Source organism: Setaria viridis, chromosome 5, assembly GCF_005286985.2.
Source record: "Setaria viridis chromosome 5, Setaria_viridis_v4.0, whole genome shotgun sequence".
In the NCBI taxonomy this organism is placed as follows: Eukaryota; Viridiplantae; Streptophyta; class Magnoliopsida; order Poales; family Poaceae; genus Setaria; species Setaria viridis.
Genome location: NC_048267.2, coordinates 11049827 through 11069194, shown reverse-complemented (window position 1 = coordinate 11069194; position 19368 = coordinate 11049827). Strand labels below are relative to the sequence as shown.

The 19368-nt window shown below is 50.7% G+C and overlaps 1 protein-coding gene across 1 annotated transcript; it reads right to left on the bottom strand.

Moving 5' to 3' along the window:
- Window positions 1-3896: 3896 nt before the first annotated feature.
- Window positions 3897-6760, bottom strand: LOC117855228 (protein IQ-domain 26). Its single transcript, XM_034737535.2, has 3 exons — window positions 5475-6760; window positions 5013-5222; window positions 3897-4876 (listed from the first exon to the last, which is right to left on the bottom strand). The coding sequence occupies exons 1-3, from the start codon at window positions 5979-5981 to the stop codon at window positions 4175-4177; spliced, it is 1419 nt and encodes a 472-aa protein (XP_034593426.1). The 5' UTR covers window positions 5982-6760; the 3' UTR covers window positions 3897-4174.
- Window positions 6761-19368: the final 12608 nt, after the last annotated feature.

Genomic DNA, 19368 nt, shown 5'->3' with positions numbered 1-19368 from the left:
CATCAAATCAGAGCCTAATCATTGCCGAAAGGAAAAGCTAGTACTCGTAGACCGCGCCGGAAAAGAGGAACTTTCACATCATCGCCACTTGCTAGCTGAGCTGAGCTGACGACCTCAGCGCCTCAGCAAGGCGGTGCCATGCGTGGCAGTGTGGCACCACCGCCGCACCAGGCATCAAAAGCACGCAAGCATGCATCTCGAGTTCACAGTAACACACGCCCATCGCTGCAACGGTACGCTTCTCTGGGCGGCTGGATCACATGTAATGCAAGGGATTCGATCGCCTTGGTACGCGTACTTTGCAAGGGATGCAATGCAAGGGAGTAGTGTTCCAGGACGGGGACGGAGGGACAGGGAGGCTGGCGGGCGGGGTCTCTCGGCATCGGCGTCTCGCCGATTGACCTGACAACTGACGTGCACGTCGTCTTTTGTTTTGTCACCGCGGCTGGTCGATGCGCGCGCGTACGAGCGCTGCCCATCTTCGTTTGATGGATCATGCGACGGCGGCAGGCAGGTCTAGCTAGGAGGAGTAGAGACGTAGAGTAGCTCCCAGCGAATATACATGTGCGAGCAGACTTTATTAGAGCTTAGACTTGACATGCTACCCGGGAAAGAAGTACCATCTGGATTCGGGAAAAGGACTCCTGCAGCAGGATTTGCACAGCCGTTTCTATTGATCATTTGAATTGATCTCGTGTGAAATTTCTAGTGCAATCTTTCTTCTTTCAAACACGCTCAAAAATTTTACTGAGCTGAGCCCACCCACGCATCTGCTACTGGGAGAGAATCGGGACCTGGGAGCGGGTCTACGCTGAGTGAGTCTGCATACGCGCGTACGGCATGGGCAGACGCTAGCTCCGTGCGAGACGAGACGAGGCGAGGGCACTGTGCGGTGGCGCCCTGTCCGGCGGCCGCCGCGCCCAGGACTTCATTGGGATGGATCATGGGTGGATGCCCCTGCCTGATGCGCGGCACGGCTGAGTTGGGGCCGGCCGGGGGCTCAGGCCGCCGCGCCGCGCTGGTGGCTGCTGGCCTCTTCCGTCCCCGGGAATATCCGCGTCGCATCGGCGGGTTCAGGGGCGTTAGGGAACAGTGGAACCCCATCACTTCCTTGTTGCTTTGCTTGTGTGGTCAGCTCGCCGCACAGTTTCTAGGACTGCCTCATCCCCTTCCCCCGGCCGGCCGCCCCCCCTCTTCCCCGTCTAGTGTCCACGTACCCATAAATACGCGCCACGGTAGCAGTGTCACATCGGATGTTCGGATGCTAATTATGAGGACTAAATATGAGCTAATTATAAAACTAATTGCAGAACCCCTATGCTATTTCGCGAGACGAATCTATTAAGCCTAATTAATCCATCATTAGCAAATGGTTACTGTAGCACTACATTGTCAAATCATGGACTAATTAGGCTTAATAGATTCGTCTCGCGAATTAGAATCCATCTGTGCAATTAGTTTATGTTTAATACTCCTAATTAGCATCCAAACATCCGATGTGACATGTGCTAAACTTTAGCATGGGGTATCCAAACACCCCCTTAATTCACAGGGATCCAATGATCCATATCCGTCGCTGGACCACGGCCCCCCGTACATGTTTGCATCGTTTATTTGAAATGAAATCATGGCGGTAGATTGTTTTAACTGGCCATGTTTGGCAAAAGATTCACCGTTGCTAATTTGTTGCGTCTTGATCCAGGAAATGTACGTTCCAGAGTAGGAGACAAAATGTGACCGCACAGATCGGAGCGCACCAGAGAGCGAGAGGCGGCACAGTGCGCCGGAGAAACTCTTCCGGCGAGAGATGGGGAGGGGAGCGGAGGGGCTGCCGGGGAGCGCTCAGGATTTTTTTATTTTAACCCTTTTAAAATTAATATTCTAAAAATAACTCACGTCAATCTATTTTTAAAAAATTAACCCTTTTAGCCACGTCAAGCCGTTTGTCGTGGCTAATACTTGAGTCACGCCATATGATTTGACGTGACCAAATCGTGGCACACATGCTAACATGGAATAAGGGGGTGTTTAGTTCCCATGTGCTAAACTTTACCACTCATCACATCGGATGTTTGATACTAATTAGGAGTATTAAATATAGTCTAATTATAAAACTAATTACACAGATGGAGTCTAATTCGTGGAACGAATCTAATAAGCCTAATTAGTCCATGATTTGACAGTGTGGTGCTACAGTAACCATTGTTAATATTGGATAAATTAGGCTTAATAGATTCGTCTCGTGAATTAGTTTAGAGGTTCTACAATTAATTTTATAATTAGCTTATATTTAATATAATTCTCCTAATTAGGATCCGAATATCTAATATAATCCAGCTAAAGTTTAGCTGCTCGTATCAAACCTCCTGAGATTAATCATGATTTGCTGACACCGGATGGCGCGACTGAGCCTTTGTAAATAGCACATCAAAAAGTGACACAGGCGCCAAGGCTTGGGGTGGGGCTTGGGGTTCAGGTCTGCAGTTTTGCCTGGCTGCCTGCTCTCCATCTTCTCTCTGCATGCTGGCATCTCTCTGTTTTTTTTATGGCGCATGCAGGCACGACCCCTCTCAATCTCTCTCCGAACGTAATACATCATCATGTGCAGCTTTGCTTCATTGGCGATCATTTTACTATCCTAGAGAGGGAAAGATCACACATTTATTTATTAGTGCTTAGATTTATGGAATATATATAGGAACTGATGGTACACGTCTCAATCAAAACCTTTTTTGTAATAGAAAGGGTGACTGGTGTGACGCATGGACCATTAATTTTTATACAAAAAAAATATCTATTTGTTCTTAATTTTTTTATACCTAACGCTGGTCTAGGGTTATCCAAGCAGTCCCTGAATCCAATCTCGCTAAAGTGCTACATTTGCATAAACGAGTAGAACCCCTAAATCCAATCTTGCATTGCTACATTTGCATAAATGAATAGAAAGTGCAATTTTTCATATAGTGCATAGATTTCGTGAAAAAAAATAGAATTTTTTTTTACCTCGCCCAGAATTGCCTGTCCAACCTAATTTAACGTATATGAGATTAATGTTTATAGTCAGAGGCTCCTAGAGTTGGCACTACTAGTTGTGCAGATTCATACGGAGTATGCTTTCCTTATGCAAAAAATGAGGTGAAGCAGATGCATGCATGCACCATAGAAAGAAGAGAGATAGACGCCAGCATGTAGCCTGCACAGAGAGAAGTTGGAGAGCAGATAGAGCCACAGCAGCAGAACCTCCCCAAGCCTCAGCGCCCGTGTCGGTTTTTTTCTCTCCCACTGTCTCCGTCGCGCCAATCGGTGTGGCGTGACTCAATCACACCATTGCATTGCATGTGACGTGACTAATCTTACTCCATATCAGCGTACGCCTCACCGTGGAATTTGGTCACGCCAAACCACCACGGAGGCGGCACAGTGCGACGGAGAAACTCTTCCGGCGTGGTGATGAGCGGAGAGGCCGCTGGGGAGCACCCAGGCCGGGGCCGGGGCCGGGGCCGGGGCGTGGACCGGACGCGATCGGGGGTGTCGCCTCGCCTCCACAGTGCGTGTGTTCTCCTGGCCCCGGCCGCCCACATGGGCACTGGGCACATGCGCGCCACTCCCGCCCGGCAGCCGGCAGGGAGGCAAGGCAACCCCCCATCTCGCGTCGATCAAAACCGCGGGGCGTGGCTCTGGCTCATCGTTGTTGCCTTGCTCTTTTTGGAGTTTTATGTCGGACATCAGCTACGTGCTTTCCGGTTCGAAAACGTCCTAAGATTCCCTCGGAACTCTTTAGGGACGAGATCGGATCCGTAGGTCACTGTCAACCAGACGCGCGTGGAATCAAACCCCACGACCGTTTCAAATTTTAAATGCTATATGATAGGATCCTTGTTACAACGCTGATTCGATTTCGAAACGAAGCAGAGTTTCTCTTGATAGGAGATGGTGGAATGTACAACTGGTCCGAGTGCGCTACTACGAAGAAAAATGAAAATGAAATGAAATCTCCCTACTTGCCCCACACTTATTTGTAAGCAAGAACAGTAGCGAAAGCCAGAGAGGAACAAAGGTCGCATACGGCGAGATGAAGATAGCAAGGAATTAATGAGAATCTAATCCCTATTAGCAGCACTAATTAACCATTTTGCCATGGATATCACAAGCCAGGCGGCTTCATCGACCCGATTCACCACCTCCTCTGCAAGAACATGTCGCTGTCCGGCGGCCGCTCGAAGCGGCTCACCACGGCGGCGCGGAAGTCGAACGCCTCCAGCGCCGCGCGGCCGCACGGCTTCTGCATGCCCACGCCGCTCAGGCTCGCGCGGGGCTCCAGGACCACCTCGCTCAGCGGCACCCGCTTCCGCGGCTGCTGCTCCGGCCGCTGCTTCGGCGCGCTCTGCGACCGGGACTTGGCCTCCGACGACTGCGTGCTCGACATGTACCCGGGGCAGTTGGGCGACGCGAGGTAGATGCCGGCGCCCGCGCTGCCGCTGCCGCCGCACACGCTCTTGGCAGGGGTCGGCGGCGCGAGGTACGGGGCGGCGCACCGGGGCGTGCACTGCGCCGTCGCCGGCCGGGGCTTCTCCGGCGCGCACCACTCGTAGTCCGGGAAGTGGCGCGAGCTCGGCACCGCGATGCGCGGGGGCGCCGCGCCGCCGGGGAGGCCGCATGGCAGCAGCGGCGACGACACCGACTGCGCCGCCCACCACTCGTCGTCGACGGTGCGCAGGGACGACGCGCGCGACCGGGGACGCCCGGTGTCCATCTCCACGATCTTGGGGCTCCGGTCGTACCCGCCGTAGGACGCCGACTCGATGCTCGCCGACAGGCGCCGGCTGTACGCCGCCACGCCGTGCTCGCTCCGCGTGTCGTCCGCGTACCGCTCTTGCTGCCGACACAAGGAACCGGCATGGATTTCGTTAGAGGACGACAGGACCTCGGACGACGAGGAAGACATCAGTGCAGCAGCACCATGCCCATGCTTTGCTTCAACTGAAAGAGAAAGGATTGCTCTGTTGACTTACCAGTGAGAAGCGCGGCCGGACGGGAGGGTGGCTGTGGAGCGGTGGGAGCTGTGGCACGGCGCGGCCGCGCGCGGCGCGGACTGCGGCCTGAGCCCGGACGAGCGCATGCATGCTCTGCAGCGCGGCCGCCGCCTGCTTCCGCACCAGGTAACCGCGCACCAGCGCCTGCAGCTTCACTAGAGCTTTCAGCGCCCTCAGCGCCTTCTTCGCCTGCAAGGATTCGTGATAGCAAGAGGATTAGCAATTGGTTTAGCTTTGCGCGAATTTCGATATTTCTGTGCAAAAGATAAGAATGCACATGAACCCAAAAAAAGGAATTTAAAAGAATCTTGAATGAACAGTGCACAGTAATCAGAACCAGCTGACTGTCGCATGGTCCCCTGTGTTCCTGTGGTGACCAAAGAAGACGAATGGATCAAGAAGGGATGCAAAGGAGAAGAAGTCTTTTCGGTGACTACTCACCAGGAAGCCTCTGAATGCCGTCTGGATCTTGACTGCGGCGCCGGCGCGGCCACGGGGGTCCAGCACGGCGCCCCCGCCGCCGCCGAAGCCGGGGCCCTGGCTGGTGAGGCGCACGACCTCGACGGCGGCCTGCGCGGCGGCCACGGCCGCGTCCGCCGCGGCCGCGGTGGCCGCGGCGACCGCGATGGCGTGCTTGCTCTGCTCCCGCTCCGTGTCGCTGTAGAGCGACTTGAGCCACGCCGCCTCCGCCGCCCGCGCGATCGCCGCGTTGCCGCCGCCCCTCACGGACCCCTCGGTCTCCTTCGCCCTATCTGCCGCCGCCGCCGCGGCCTCCGAAGAGTCCCGCGACGACCTCGCGAAGCTCCAGCGCTTCCTGTCCGCGGGCGGCGCGCAAGCCGCGCTCCCCGGCGCCGGCGCGGTGGACGCCCGCCTCTGCTGGTCCTTCCCCTGGTCCTTCCTCCCTCCCCCGCCTAGCAAGCTGCGGAACCACCTCGACGCCTTGCCCATCCCCCGGAATTCGCAGCCCACCTGCGACCCCGCCTGCCGGGAAAGAGAGAGCAGACCTCGCTAAGCGGCGGCGCGCGCTCCAAACCAGGCCGAGCGGAGCAGAGCAGTGGTAACTGAAGGAGGGAAGTGAGGTGCGCGAGGGTCGGGGAGCGGCGGCGTTAAAAAAGAGGGGGAGCTCCCAAGTTTGAATAAGAGAGGGAAACGGGAGAGCGTGGTGTGGGCAGGGGCGGGTTCGGAATAAAAAGAAAGGGAGGGGGATATCCGCAGTAGCAGACAAAAGACACGGTGCCCCGGCCGGAAAGATGCAAGAATTCTCAGAGGGGGGCCTCTCGCACTAGTAACAATATTGCTGGTTTTTTTGTTGCACTTGCAACTGATGGTAGCAACATGCTTGCACAAACGCTGGACCTAGATGCAACCAAAGGGTTGCATTGTTTTATTTTAAGAAACTACAGGATTAAACAATTGCACTGCGATCCAAATCTAAGAGCAAGAGATGGATGGCGTTTGGCAAGGAGATGCCCGGCGTTCAAAAAGCGGCAGGATCAGTTCAAAAAGGCGAGGAAGCTGCCGCCGGTGCTGTATTGTACTATAATCAAGTGGCCGCAGTGACGTCGTCTCTCGTGTACTGAGGCGTGGTCGTCGCTGTCCGCGCCACACCTGCAGTACCACCCCAGCTGCATGTGATGGACGTAAACAAGAGTAAAGAAACACATGGTAATCTACTAATCGTACCCGTACGTGATCGACAACTGCTGTCATTGTGCGCGAGTACTTTGTCTGCAAAGATACAAAAGTCAGCCAGAAGGTGCGTGTGATTTGCACGTACGCCTGTCCTCGGTCGTGGCAGGGTTTGGGCGTGCATGGAATGCAAACGCAAAAATGCAAAGCGAGGTCCCCCGGGCGCCTGCAGTGTCCGACGTGTCATGTCGTGCAAAAGGAACGGACGGAGATGCTCCGTGGCACGAGGGGCAGGAACGGTGAAAACACCTCACGTCCGACCCTTTTTCCTCTCATCTTTTTCGCAGTGCGCGCGGCAACTTTGGCCGGCAGAGACTGGTAGGCCGTAGCCGGTTGCCCACCTCGCCCCGATCCGATCCTCCCGGCGGCAGTAGCATGCCATGGCGCTGCAAGCATGCAACAAGACAAGGCTTCCCCGTACTAACGGATCGCTCGGCGTGACACGGTGCAGGAGATCCAGAGAGAGAGAGAGAGAGAGAGAGAGAGAGAGAGAGAGAGAGAGAGAGAGAGAGAGAGAGAGAGAGAGAGAGAACGTTGCATGGAAGAGGCTAGACAGAGAGGGAGGAGCGGAGTGCGTGCGTGCGTGTACGTGTACGCCACTAGGTGCGGGCGTACGGTGCATCGGTAACTTAATCAACGGCCCACGAGGGGATCTGATCCTCTCCGTGAAAGTTGAGCGCGGCCGGTGACGCAGCACTACAGCAGCAGCAGCTTTCTTTCAAGTGTATCCGGCCGGCTGCTCTCTCTCGTGAGCACCATTTGACTTTGTAGCTCGTATCTCAGGTCCGTTCAAAAATGACCATGGCACGGCTACGGTGGAGGGCTGGTGGGCGTGCGCGGCAAAGCAAAAAGCGCCTCGCCGGGGTTGCGCGAAAGGATCTTTTGCGAGGACGACGTCACCGGGATAAAAGCGCACCGGATCGCCGTGGACGTACAGGCGCACGGCGGGGTCGACGGCCCACGGCCGTATGGGACTTGCAGCAACAGGGGAAAGGAGGTGTGCCATGATGATAAGGTTCTAGGGACCGCGCGCGCACATGTTTCGGAGGGGGCTTTTGCATGCTGCGCACGAACGATTGTTCGCGGGCAGCAGAATCATCCATCCATCCGTTCGAATCGGCAGTGCTCGACTGTTCCGCGATGCGGTGCCGAACATTCAAAACCCCAGCGTCCGCATCGTTTTCCCTTCTCTTTATTGCACCACTGATCTTCAAACGTGGCTTTCTATTCTCAATGCAAAGTTTCATAGTTATGTTTTCAAAAATGCCACATAGTTAAGAATGTATTTAATTCGTAGATGAAATATCTCAAATAATATATAGTTTCATCTTTTGTTATTTCCAAAACTACATACAACACACAAATATTTTAAAAACAGTGTACATATAGTTTCATCTCAAAAAACTACTTTTCTTCTCTCACCTCATAATAATATACAATGTCATCAAAATTGCTTACGTGGCTGTTCACTTAGTGTACATAAAACTTTCACGGAGAATAGGCTTGTGCCTTCCCCGAAAACCCTCGTCAAATTCCGGGCGCCAATGGAGCTCGTCGTCTCCCGTGCGCTCGTGCACAGGGAATCGTCTTCGCGCGGAGCACTTTGACCAGGCCATGGAGGAAGGAAACGAGCTAGGTAGTGCGCGCGGCGGTTTGAGCTGGTGGCGAGGCCGCGCGGGACCGGAGGCCGATGCATGCTGAGGCAAGCATGACCGTCGCCGGCCGGCCAGCCATGCAGGCCGCGTGGGTCTGCGCGCCCGTCGTCCTCGAAGGCCACACGTGCAGTGCAGTGCGTGCAGAACCACGATCACGATCGGGCCTCTGCACGCACAAACCACGCCACTGTTGCTGTGCTTTTGATTTGAACATGACATGCAGACAACCGCTGTAGCGTCCACGCAGCAGCAGCACGCAGCCAGGCAAGGCAAGGACTCTGCGCTGCACGTCTGCACCTGATCATCATGCGGCCGGAAGCCCGGAACACGGGGCACAGGAGTTTCATCGTACAAGTGTCCGGCCGCGATGCGAGCATCTTCAAACCCGTGCGGGACAGATGGCGATGGCTCAAGTCAACTCAGCCGGGCGAGGCCGCTGTTCCTGCGTGTGCCTGTGTCACTGTGTGTGTGCATCCGTGCTGCTGACTCTGAGGTGGTGGCCTGGATGAAATGCGTGCTAGCGAACGAAGCGAGCTCGATCGCCTCCCATTTACTACGGGGGGCGTTTGACCGTGCCTGCTCGCCGTTCTCTGAGTCGTGACACCTTAACAATCCGGAGTTTACCGCTGGCTCCCCTCATCCCGAGCTCGCGGTGACTGGGGCAGATAAAAAATGCCGTTTCCCCAGGGCATGAACCTTCGACTCGTCATCATGTTCGTTCAGAGTTCAGGCTTCGGAGACCGAAATAAACGGAGGCGTCACAGTGCCGCTAGGAGCGCGCGGTCTTTGATTAGGTTTCGGACGGTGCGCTGGAGTTGCACGGCGGGCACTCCGACGTGCCACCGTCGGGAGCTGGAGCTTCCTTGGCCAGGGTGGCGCACAGTGCGCCGTGCTTATTGGATGCACTCATACACGCGCGGCACGGCTCTTGTTCCAGGAGGAGGAGAAGCGTCGAGCGTGCGTGGCAGTGTTTCCGAGCTCGTTTTGTCATGTTTCAGGGCGGGGAGGAGCACGAGCACCATCACTAGTGAGAGCGAGTGAGTATTGTAATGATCCCCTTTTGGCGCCTCTCGGTTGTCACGTACCGGTACGAATCCTTGGGTTTGAACAAAAAGAGAGAGGCCAACCCAATCATGCGAGTTTGAACCCCCAGGTCCTCCTGCACACACCCTCCATGAGATTTCGCACCACCACGGACCACACACGCTGACACGCACACACCCTGGCTAACCCAAAAAATGCAGCAGAGGGATGCGACCCCTTTTGTTGTGTGGATGGATGGGTTCCCCGTGCGGTGCGCGACCACGTGCGCGCCCGCCCGCCGGACCATGCGGCCGTGCTCCCCGCGCCACCAATCGCCGGGCCGGTCAACCTGGGGGCCTGGAGCTGCGTGCACCGGAGGCCCCCCCGGGGGGGGGGGGGGGGGGGGGGGGGGGGGGGGGGGGGGGGGCGGCGGGGCGCGTGAGGGGCGGCCATCCTGGGCCCCCGAAGCTACAGGGTGCCAAAGGTACAACGTAGTATGCAGTACTGCTGTATTATATGCTATGCTGCGTGCCTGTGTTGCTGCGCCCGAAGCTACATGGCCCGTCGCGAGTGTAGTAGAGAGAGTAAACGAGCACCAGGACGCCAGGCACCAACGCAAGCAGCTAGCGCCTAGCAGCAAAGCAAGCGACAAGCCAGCAACCGGAGCTGGAGGAGGTAGCATTTTTCTATTTTTCAATTTGCTCTAAGCCCTTAATTAACTCCGGCTCGGCTCAAGTTAATTAGGCGAATTAGTATTTCATTTTCGATTTATGAATGACGATCGACATTGCATGTTCATTGCAAAAAGGTAGTTAATATTATATTAATTGGAGTATTGGACACTGGCAAGGGATGGATGTCATTTGGATTTGAGAGTTCAACGAAAAGAGGAAACAATCAGATGAGTCATTAACAAACTTTTTAATAGTAGTACGAGTTCTTCAAGAAAGATTCATTTGCTAAAATATTTAGTCTTATGAACAACTATTTTTTACTACTATTACTAAAAGGTCCGGGCTTTTAGTCTCACCCGGGTCCTTGAAATCTCAGGATCGGCCCTGCATGCACGGAAGCCCTCGCCCCCATCCATCCATCCATCCAAATCAAAAGCTATCCCACCCATCCATCCGCGCTCGCAGCCAACGGCTTTTGCTTCGCTTGGGGGATCCTTCTTGCGGAGAGGAGGAAATGGTCATCGTGATCGCTCGTGATGGCTCTAGCGGGAAGAAAATTTTGTGCAGCTGGGCTGCAAAGCTCCGTCCGTGCAGTCCGACGCCTGATGGTTGCCGCATTGACACCCCAAGCATCGGACGCCCTGTTGCTCGCTGGCTTCCTCCCACAGAGATCAATCACGCTCGGCTCACACGACTCCTGAAAATCGCAGCTAGCGCTCAACTCGCATGTGCAAGACGCGTCTCGCAGCGCTGGACTCGCAGGCAGAAGAGTAATTTCCTTTTTGCTTCCCTATCAAAGCCGCTTGCATCTCATACGAACGCGTTGCTTCCGTTGTCCGCCGTCGCCGTTGTGGTCCATCGCAATCCGCACATCCCCCACCCCCGTTCTCGCCGACAGACACCTCTAACTCCCGTCATCCTCCGCTACCATGGCCTCCGTCATCCTCCGCTACCGTGGCCTCCGTCATCCTCCGTCGTCCTCCGCTGCCAACGCAGTCGCCTCGCCCACCGGTGACCCTCTCGTCCGACCGCTTGAAGAGGCACCTCTACTCCCTGGTTCGCCGTCCGCCGCCACAATCACCTCGCCCACTGGCTCCCCTCTCGCAACCACATCAGCAGGCACCTCAACCTACACCTGGGTCATAGAAGGTTATATGCTTCAATCTAAACTAATTTTAGTACCTTTTGATTTGTTCTATGTGGCACATCAGGATGAGCAATTGATGTTGTTTAGTTGATGCAGACCACACAGGTGGATGGACCAATTGTACCCACAGAGGTACTTGTTTTTTCCCATCAGTTATTCGTGAATTTTACTTTCCGCATACATCTCTGTCCATTGTAGATGCTAAAAATAACAGGTCTCATAGTCATGGTATTTCAGTCCCTATGTATGTCCTATTGTCTCACAGTCGTGGTATTTGAGTACCCTGATGAATGTTTGATTCCATTAGACAAGCTTTCTGTACATACTTGTGCATCCAAATTAATGCAGGTCCTATTCATGTTTCCTAACTTGTTGCTATTTTGAATCTTCATATGACTATTGTCCGTACCGTGAGCAATCTTTCACAGACATGAGTCTTTCTTGTTTGTGTTTCATCTCTCACAGGAAAATGAAAGTACAAATTTAGTAGTACAAGATTCAGATGCGGATGAGACGAGTGATGAATTATTTCAGAGGTGAAGATGGTGTGCAGTGAAGCAATATGTTGCAGTTCTGGAAGGACCACGATAAGATTATGATGTTGTTCTATTCGGATGCATAGTGTAGTTTCAAAAAGTAAAATGTATGGATGTGCTAAACATAAAGAGTTTATAAAGAGTTTGTTGATGCTGTTGTATTCCGATGTACAGGGTAGTTATGAAATTCTTCAATATATGGGTGTGTTAAAAAAAGAGATTGTTATGAAATAAATATGGATGTTCCGAAGAATTGAGTTTGCGTCTCTCATTTGGAGGATGTGAAATACAATATAGATGCATATTGTGAAATTGAGTTTGTATATCTCATTTGGAGGTTTTAAACTACAAAGGCTGAACATCGGAACATATAAATATAATTGGAAGGTTCTAAAACAGAAGTTTGGATGTGCTCTAAGAATGAGACTGTAATACAAGCCTGAATGTCCTCAATAGGAATATGTCTGCAATCTAACAAAAATACAAATATGGAATGATGATATATTTTCACAAAAAGGTTACATGTTTTCTATATTTGGCACTCCATCATCTTGATTTGGCACTCCATCATCTTGATTTGGCACTCCATCAAAATTTAATTTCTTAATAGCTGGCTGTAATGCGGCGGTTCGATCAACTCCCAGTAAGAGATTTGTATATCCTCCTTGGATATAAGGAGCATCCATGGTAGAAGAACTGCCATACATATTAAAGTGTGGCATCATAGCATTAGCATATTCTTCTTGATTCAAAAGAGCGACCATGGATGAAGATGGGCCATACACATCATTTGCAAAGTTTGGCATTGTGCTGCTAGTATCAATGCTACCATCGTTAAGATCCTGTATCACAGAATATGAAACTGTTCATAAAAAGTTGCATGTAAGCAAATCAAATATAAAAAGTGAATATAGTCCAAGTCATATGACTTACGATAAATTGCTCTAGGTCAGCACGTTCATATCCTTCATATCTATTATTTGCTGCATTTATTGAATCTTACTCTATATTCAAACATATGAAGTTAACTACACACACATCAAAAAGGGAAAAACATCGTAGAATGGGTAGGATCAATACCTTTCTCTTTACCACTTTTATTTTTCTTCCCTTTATTCTTTTCAAGGAAGATGGTCCCTCGTTTACTCTTTGGGTCTTTTACCACCCGAGGAATTCTAAATGATATTTTACCTCTGAACGTGTCTATAGCATAGTCAATTGAAGTTGGAGGAACCTCATTATTTTTTCTTGCATCTTGCTTAGAGAATTATATGCTTCCAAATCCAAATTAGCTATTGCATTCTCCAAATAATCAAGACGTCCTTTTGACCGTGAACACTTCAATGCAACTGTTGTTGCCTTTCGTGAGATACATGCAACTTGGGTTTTCAAACTTTCCTTCTCAGATCCTTGTTTCTCAATATATAATCCTCTCTTTGCATATTTATCCATTTGTTCAGTATATATTGTGACGGTAACATGAAAACATCGTTCAACACTTTGACAGCATGCTTGCACAATATACCTATAAGATGTGAACATCATATTTCAGCAATTTGTATTAAAAATTATACTATTACAATTTAAACCTTGTATACATACCTATGGATTCGTACTTTCAGCAAGCATATACAATGGTCAAATCTATTTTTGTTGAATATAACTGTTGCTCCATAATCAGAGTACATATGTGTAACCATACATTTCAAAACTGACCCCTCGCCGGGTAACAATTTACAAGAAAATGAAAATTTTCCTTAAATTCTTCCTCAAATTCTTTAAACATCCTCCTTGTATATGAATCAGCCGCGGTCTTCAATAGAGGGATGCAAGTAACTGGGCTCTTTTGACGTGATTGAAAATCTTCATCCAACTTATTTTCACGAAGACTAATAGAAACCTTCTCGCATTCTACAAGGAGCTCCGAAAGACCCAGTTTTCTATGAAATCTTTTCTTGAATACATTATTCATACCTTCACTCCTTTAAGTGGAGTTCATATCAGCTGTAAATGAGTCACGATGCACAGCAGCCCACTTTGCTCTCAAATCATATAGGTTTAACATCCATTTATTGTCCTCAAGTTTGTACTCACGCAACAATTCATCTTCTTCTTGAAGTAAAATTCTGATCTATCTTCACAGACACATCTCTTAAAATTGGGAAGAAACTTCTCCATATGCTCTTGAATTACATGACTGAGATGTTTAGCAGCATTTAAATAAATGTGCCATAAACAAAGATGATGGCTGGTGTTTGGGAATACATAAGCTACTGCGTCCGCCATGGCCACATCTTGATCAATAAAATTTGTACTAGGATGCTTGCCTGACATTGCTGTTAGAAAGGTTTTAAGTAGCCAAACAAAAGATTCAATAGTCTCATTAAACAATAATGCAACCCCAAAAATGATTGTCTGCTTGTGATGGTTGGTTCCTAGTAGTGGAGGAAAAGACAATTCAAACTTATTGGTCTGAAACATGGTGTCAAAAGACACGACATCATCAAAACATGTGTAATCCATGATAGACTAACCATCTGCCCAAAAGAAATTAGCCATTCTACCATCTTCCTCATCTATTTCAATAGCATAAAAGAATGATGGATCCTCTATGTTTATGCGTCACTGGATCTTAAATATTTCTTGCGTTATCGACCAATCTCATTGTTGCAATCCATCCGTGAGAATGACACTTTGTCAGTGTGGCGGAACCACCCTAATTAACTTAGCTAAAGCACAATTAAGTCGCCTGACACGCGATCATATGCTTTAATCAAGTTAACTCGGCAGTCCGTCGGATTTCATCCGATAAACCACTACACAGGACCGAGAAGCAGAGCTCACACGAAGGTGAGTGGTTCCAGAGAATATAATAGATCATCCAAATTAAACCAGTACATTAATTTATTACAACACCAGATTCGAAATTCAAACAAAGTTTGCAGAGTTCTTAAGCAGCGGAAATAAACAAACGGAAGCTAGCGCCGAAGTCGGACATGACGATGAGGCCGATCATGACATCAATGACCCCTGTCCTCGTCGTCCAAGGAGGGATTCTACTCAACCGTCCACCCAAGAGGAAGCTGGGGAGGCCAAGTGCAACAAGCAGCAAACTCAGGGGCTTCAACATCACCTGAAAGATATGCCACAAGCAAGGCTGAGCAACTATGCTCAACAAGACTTAACCGACGGGTGGTTCTAATCCACCAACTTCTAGACATGCAAGACTTTTTTGGCTGAGTGGTTTGTTTTGCCAAAAGCGACTACAGTAGATTCTTACTTTCAATATTTTAGCCACAAGTTCTACGTTTATTTCACCAATCTAAGTTAGCAGCTATACTAAGCAAGCAATGGTTTCCAATCAATTAAACAAGCAACAATATTTAGATCACCATCATCTTCCATTCTTACTCAGTGTAGCATAGCGATTAAGCAGTCCCAAACTGTGAGAGGCAGACGAATCGATTCGAATTTCTTAACCATGCATGACGAACCTAATCTCATGACATCCGCGCACCGCTGAGGGTCGCTTCCTTTGTCGGCCGTCCCCATCGATCCCCAGACTCGTGTCGGGCCCACTTTCCTTGGTACAAGGCTCCACAGACCCGGCCTGTGCTGTTCGATGACCGCGTTTGTTACCACATGCGGTCGTAAGGGAATTTCAGTCCAGAGACAGTGGATCGAACCGCTCACGTCCTGGTTCGTTCAGGTACTAGGCTCCCCCATCCCATACTAGGTATGAGATTAGTACTTTCAAACACTTGATCACGAACAACATCACCTTTTGAACTTAAACCAATTTCATGTAGACAGACGGGGCAATCCACCGACCACCAAAACAATTCACAAGGCCCTGCCCCGTCCATCGTCCTTATAGTTGTAACAAAAAGGAGAGCAAGTAACTCCTATAACTCGCGAGTGACAGGAAATCACTCAACTTCTACTGAGTCTTGTTTAAGCATTGCAACTACTCGGCCTATCATACTAGTGTTCAGATCAAAGGGAACTAATTCATGCATCTATGATTTCAAACAAATCCTGCAACGTAAATGCACAAACAAGGCAAGCAATTGCATTGCAAGTAATTAAAACATAGGAATTTATGCTCAGCTACGACTTCATCTTCGGGCACCGGGTGCAGCTCGTACGTGCAGTCGGTGAGGTTCAGCTCTACACGAAATGCAATGCAAGGGTGAGACACTTAGACGGTGATTTCAACAGCATTTGTAAAGATGTAAACCCAAAATTGTAGCAAAACTATAGGGAAAAGGTGGAAAACCCACTTTATTGGATTATACTCAAAACGAGGATTCCAACCCAAGTGATTTCATATTTTTCTGATTTTTCCTCGATTTAAGATGTAATTTCCAAGCTTCTGTTGATTCCAAATGAGCTAAAAGAATCGGATCGGGAAAAACTTACGATCTGACCCTTAGACTTAAGGAATCACTGCACCGGGGTCCTCAGGTTTAACACAGAGAAAACCTCGAAATTTTACACAGATACCCTCGGTCAAAAGAAACAGACACAACCGAGCCCTCGGGCGAGGCGGACAACACTTAGACGAGTCGGGCGAGGCGGACAACACTCGGGCGAGTCGGACGAGCTGGAAGGGGGTCGGCAGCTCACCTCCGGTCCTACTGACGAGGTCTCGGGGTTGGGAAGAAACAGGCCGAGGCGGAACGAGGAACGGCGGCGTTTCGGCGGCGGCGGTGCTTCTGGTGGACAACAAGCAAGCTTTAGATCTGCGCAAGAGGATGGCAAAGCGACTGGTAGGGTAGGCAAGGCTCGGTGTTGGGCGGAAGGAGGAGCTCCACAGAGAGCTCACGCGGCGGTGCTTGAGCGCGAAGAAGAGGAGTGTGCGGTGGCGAATGCGGTGGAGAAGAACAAAGCAAGTAGTGCGGCAAAGGTGGTGGTGGCGAAGGGAACTCCGGTAAGAGGCTTCGGTACCCTTTTTATAGTTGCGCAGAAGCGCTCGGAGGAAGGAAATGAGCTCGAGCGGCGAGAGGATAAGATTGAGGGAGAAAACGAGTGCTCTGCCGCGACGGCGATTGGTCGGCGTCTCCATTGGCGAGCTCGGACGCAATCTTGCCCTAGTTGGGCAGCAAGGATTTGGGGCTGGGGGTAAAGCGGGTTTGTTGGGCACGCGGATCTGCTAGGTCTGTGCGCGTGTGGTCACGACCATTACTGGCGGCGGCGCCATTGGCGGACAGGAGGGAGGGAAGGGCACTGCAGGGGAGGTGACAGGGCGAGCGGTGTGACGCGAGCATGCGCGGGACTAGCGGCTTTGCCAGGGCACGCTACTAGCGAGGCGGGGGAAGGAGCTGTCACTGCCTGCGCGGTGGTTGGCGGAGACGGCAGCGTCGCCAGGCGCGCGCGCGGGCAGCGCGACTGAGGTATGACGGGAGGGCCGGAAGGCGTTGGGGCGCGTGGCTGGGGATCCGGGTGAGGCGGATGCGCGCGTGAGGCGAGGCGGTACTGGCGCGGCAGCAACCGGTCTTCGGTCGCAGAGTGGCCGGGGCGATGGCGGAGCTGCGGGCAGTGCGCCTGGCGCGGCCGGCAAGGCCTCGAGCGATATGAGACAAAACAGATTGGAGGAGCACGGGTCGTCGTCGCGCGCGACTGGGGATCGAGGCGCGTCGACCCATCTTGTCGCGGTCGGCGACTGGGCGAGGCGGCGCTCGCTAGCGAGGGCACGCCACGCGGCGGCAGCACTCGGGAGCGCGGCGCATGCGCGCTCTGGCGCTGTCTGGCCGACGGATCCGCGAGATCTTTTGCCGGGCCCATCTCCCAGTCTCTTGATCTCCCGATTTTCAAACTGCGCCACGTTGACTCGCTTTACAAGGGTTGTAGTACGCAGACTAAGGTCCAACTTTTGTAACTTGAGCGAGTTCAAAAACGCGGTGAATTTGGAGATTCAAAGCTCCAAAGTTTGGAGGAACACCTGTTTCAGGACTTAGAGAAAAGAGGCGGTTTTGACTGGTTTTTAGGGGTCGGGCCTGATTTGAGCTACAGATTTGGGAAGCTCGGAGGTGAATTGGACCAAGGTCCAAATAGCAAGGTTGTTGTAGGAACTTAGTTCTCCAACTTCTATAAAGGGGTTTCTTGATGTTTGGTTCAACTTTCCAAAGAGAAACCCACCTTAAGGCGCCAGGTCGGGATGATTTCCAGACTTAGCCGAAGTTGCTGAAGGAGGCTGAGTTGACCAAACTAGGGAACTTTGACATGGATTTTGAAGGCTTTCGGGGCAGATTTCGAACTTGCTACGTAAAGCAAAGTTGTTAAGGTCCCGAAGCTCTAAAACTTTGGTATAGGGCTTAGCTCAAGATGATATTGGAAACCTCTAAATAGAGAGCCCCAAAGCTTGGACTGTGCCTAAAAGTTGCCAAAGCTTTTCTTTAAGCACAAAGGACCTGCTCTTAAGATTAAAATACCGTTTAAGCACCTAGGCTGTTACAGTCAGTTCCTCCATAAAATTGTACTATAAACTCAAACACCTGGGCTGGCTTCATCCCGCCATCCCTCATTTGGTCAATTAGTTTCTTGTCTGCTTCTTGAACATTTCGTTGGGACCTCAGCTTCTGCTTTTTATTTGGACTAGCAAGGTAACGATTGCGATCAAGAACAACCTTATACACTGTCCAAACCCCCTCATTGCTAACACTAAATTGAACATGAGCATTGCAACCTATCCTTGTAGTGTCCTTTGATGACTCCGTTTGTCGATGACCTTGACTATTGCAAACTATATGTCTGTGACAGATACTGTCATCTCCTCGGCACTTTATATCGCTCTTTCTAATACTGAACCCAATCTTGCCTGCATATGTGTTGTACATATCATAAGCTTTCTGCTCGGATTAGAAAGACATTCCACCTTCAGGAACAATCAAAGTTTGTCGAACTTTATCAGCCACCTGTTGTATAATGAGCCTAGAATTAAAAAATGCCTTAGAAAAATATGAAATATTATGATCTCACTTGAATTGTTATAAGTTGCTTCAATTATCTTATCTGATGTTTCATTCGCCATTGCTTCTGTAGTGATCAACTCGATATTCTGTGCAACCTAGTATGTGCTCACTGATTAGTACTAGGCATAGTGTATGTACCATCAAAATATAGAAGAAATAGGTGTATGTACTTGTATTATCGGCTTCCCGTAGATTTCAGGATCCCCGACGATCACACCATCATTATTCACAATAGGTACCAACAACTGTCTTCCCATATCGGATGTTAGAGTAGAGGACGACATCAGATGAGACGAGGGCACTGTAATCCCGATGGCTATCTCATCCTCATGGACTCCTACCATGGTGACTACGTTGTCTAGGATGATAGGAGAGGAGTCGCACCACCGACGGCTGCTCGCTCTAACTGACGCGTGCCTGAAGCAATCGTGAGAGTATGACGTTCGATGGGCCATCAGATTGCGTAACAGACATGGGAGTTCAATCTCCTGTGAACCAAGGGTCGTGAGCCGCGTTTGCCTGTAGTCGGAGCCTCGGAGGTCGGAGACGAGCCAAGCATGATTAATTTTGGCAGGAGGAAGCCTGCGAGTAGCAGGACGTCGGATGCTTAGGGTGTCTACATGGCAACTATCAGGTG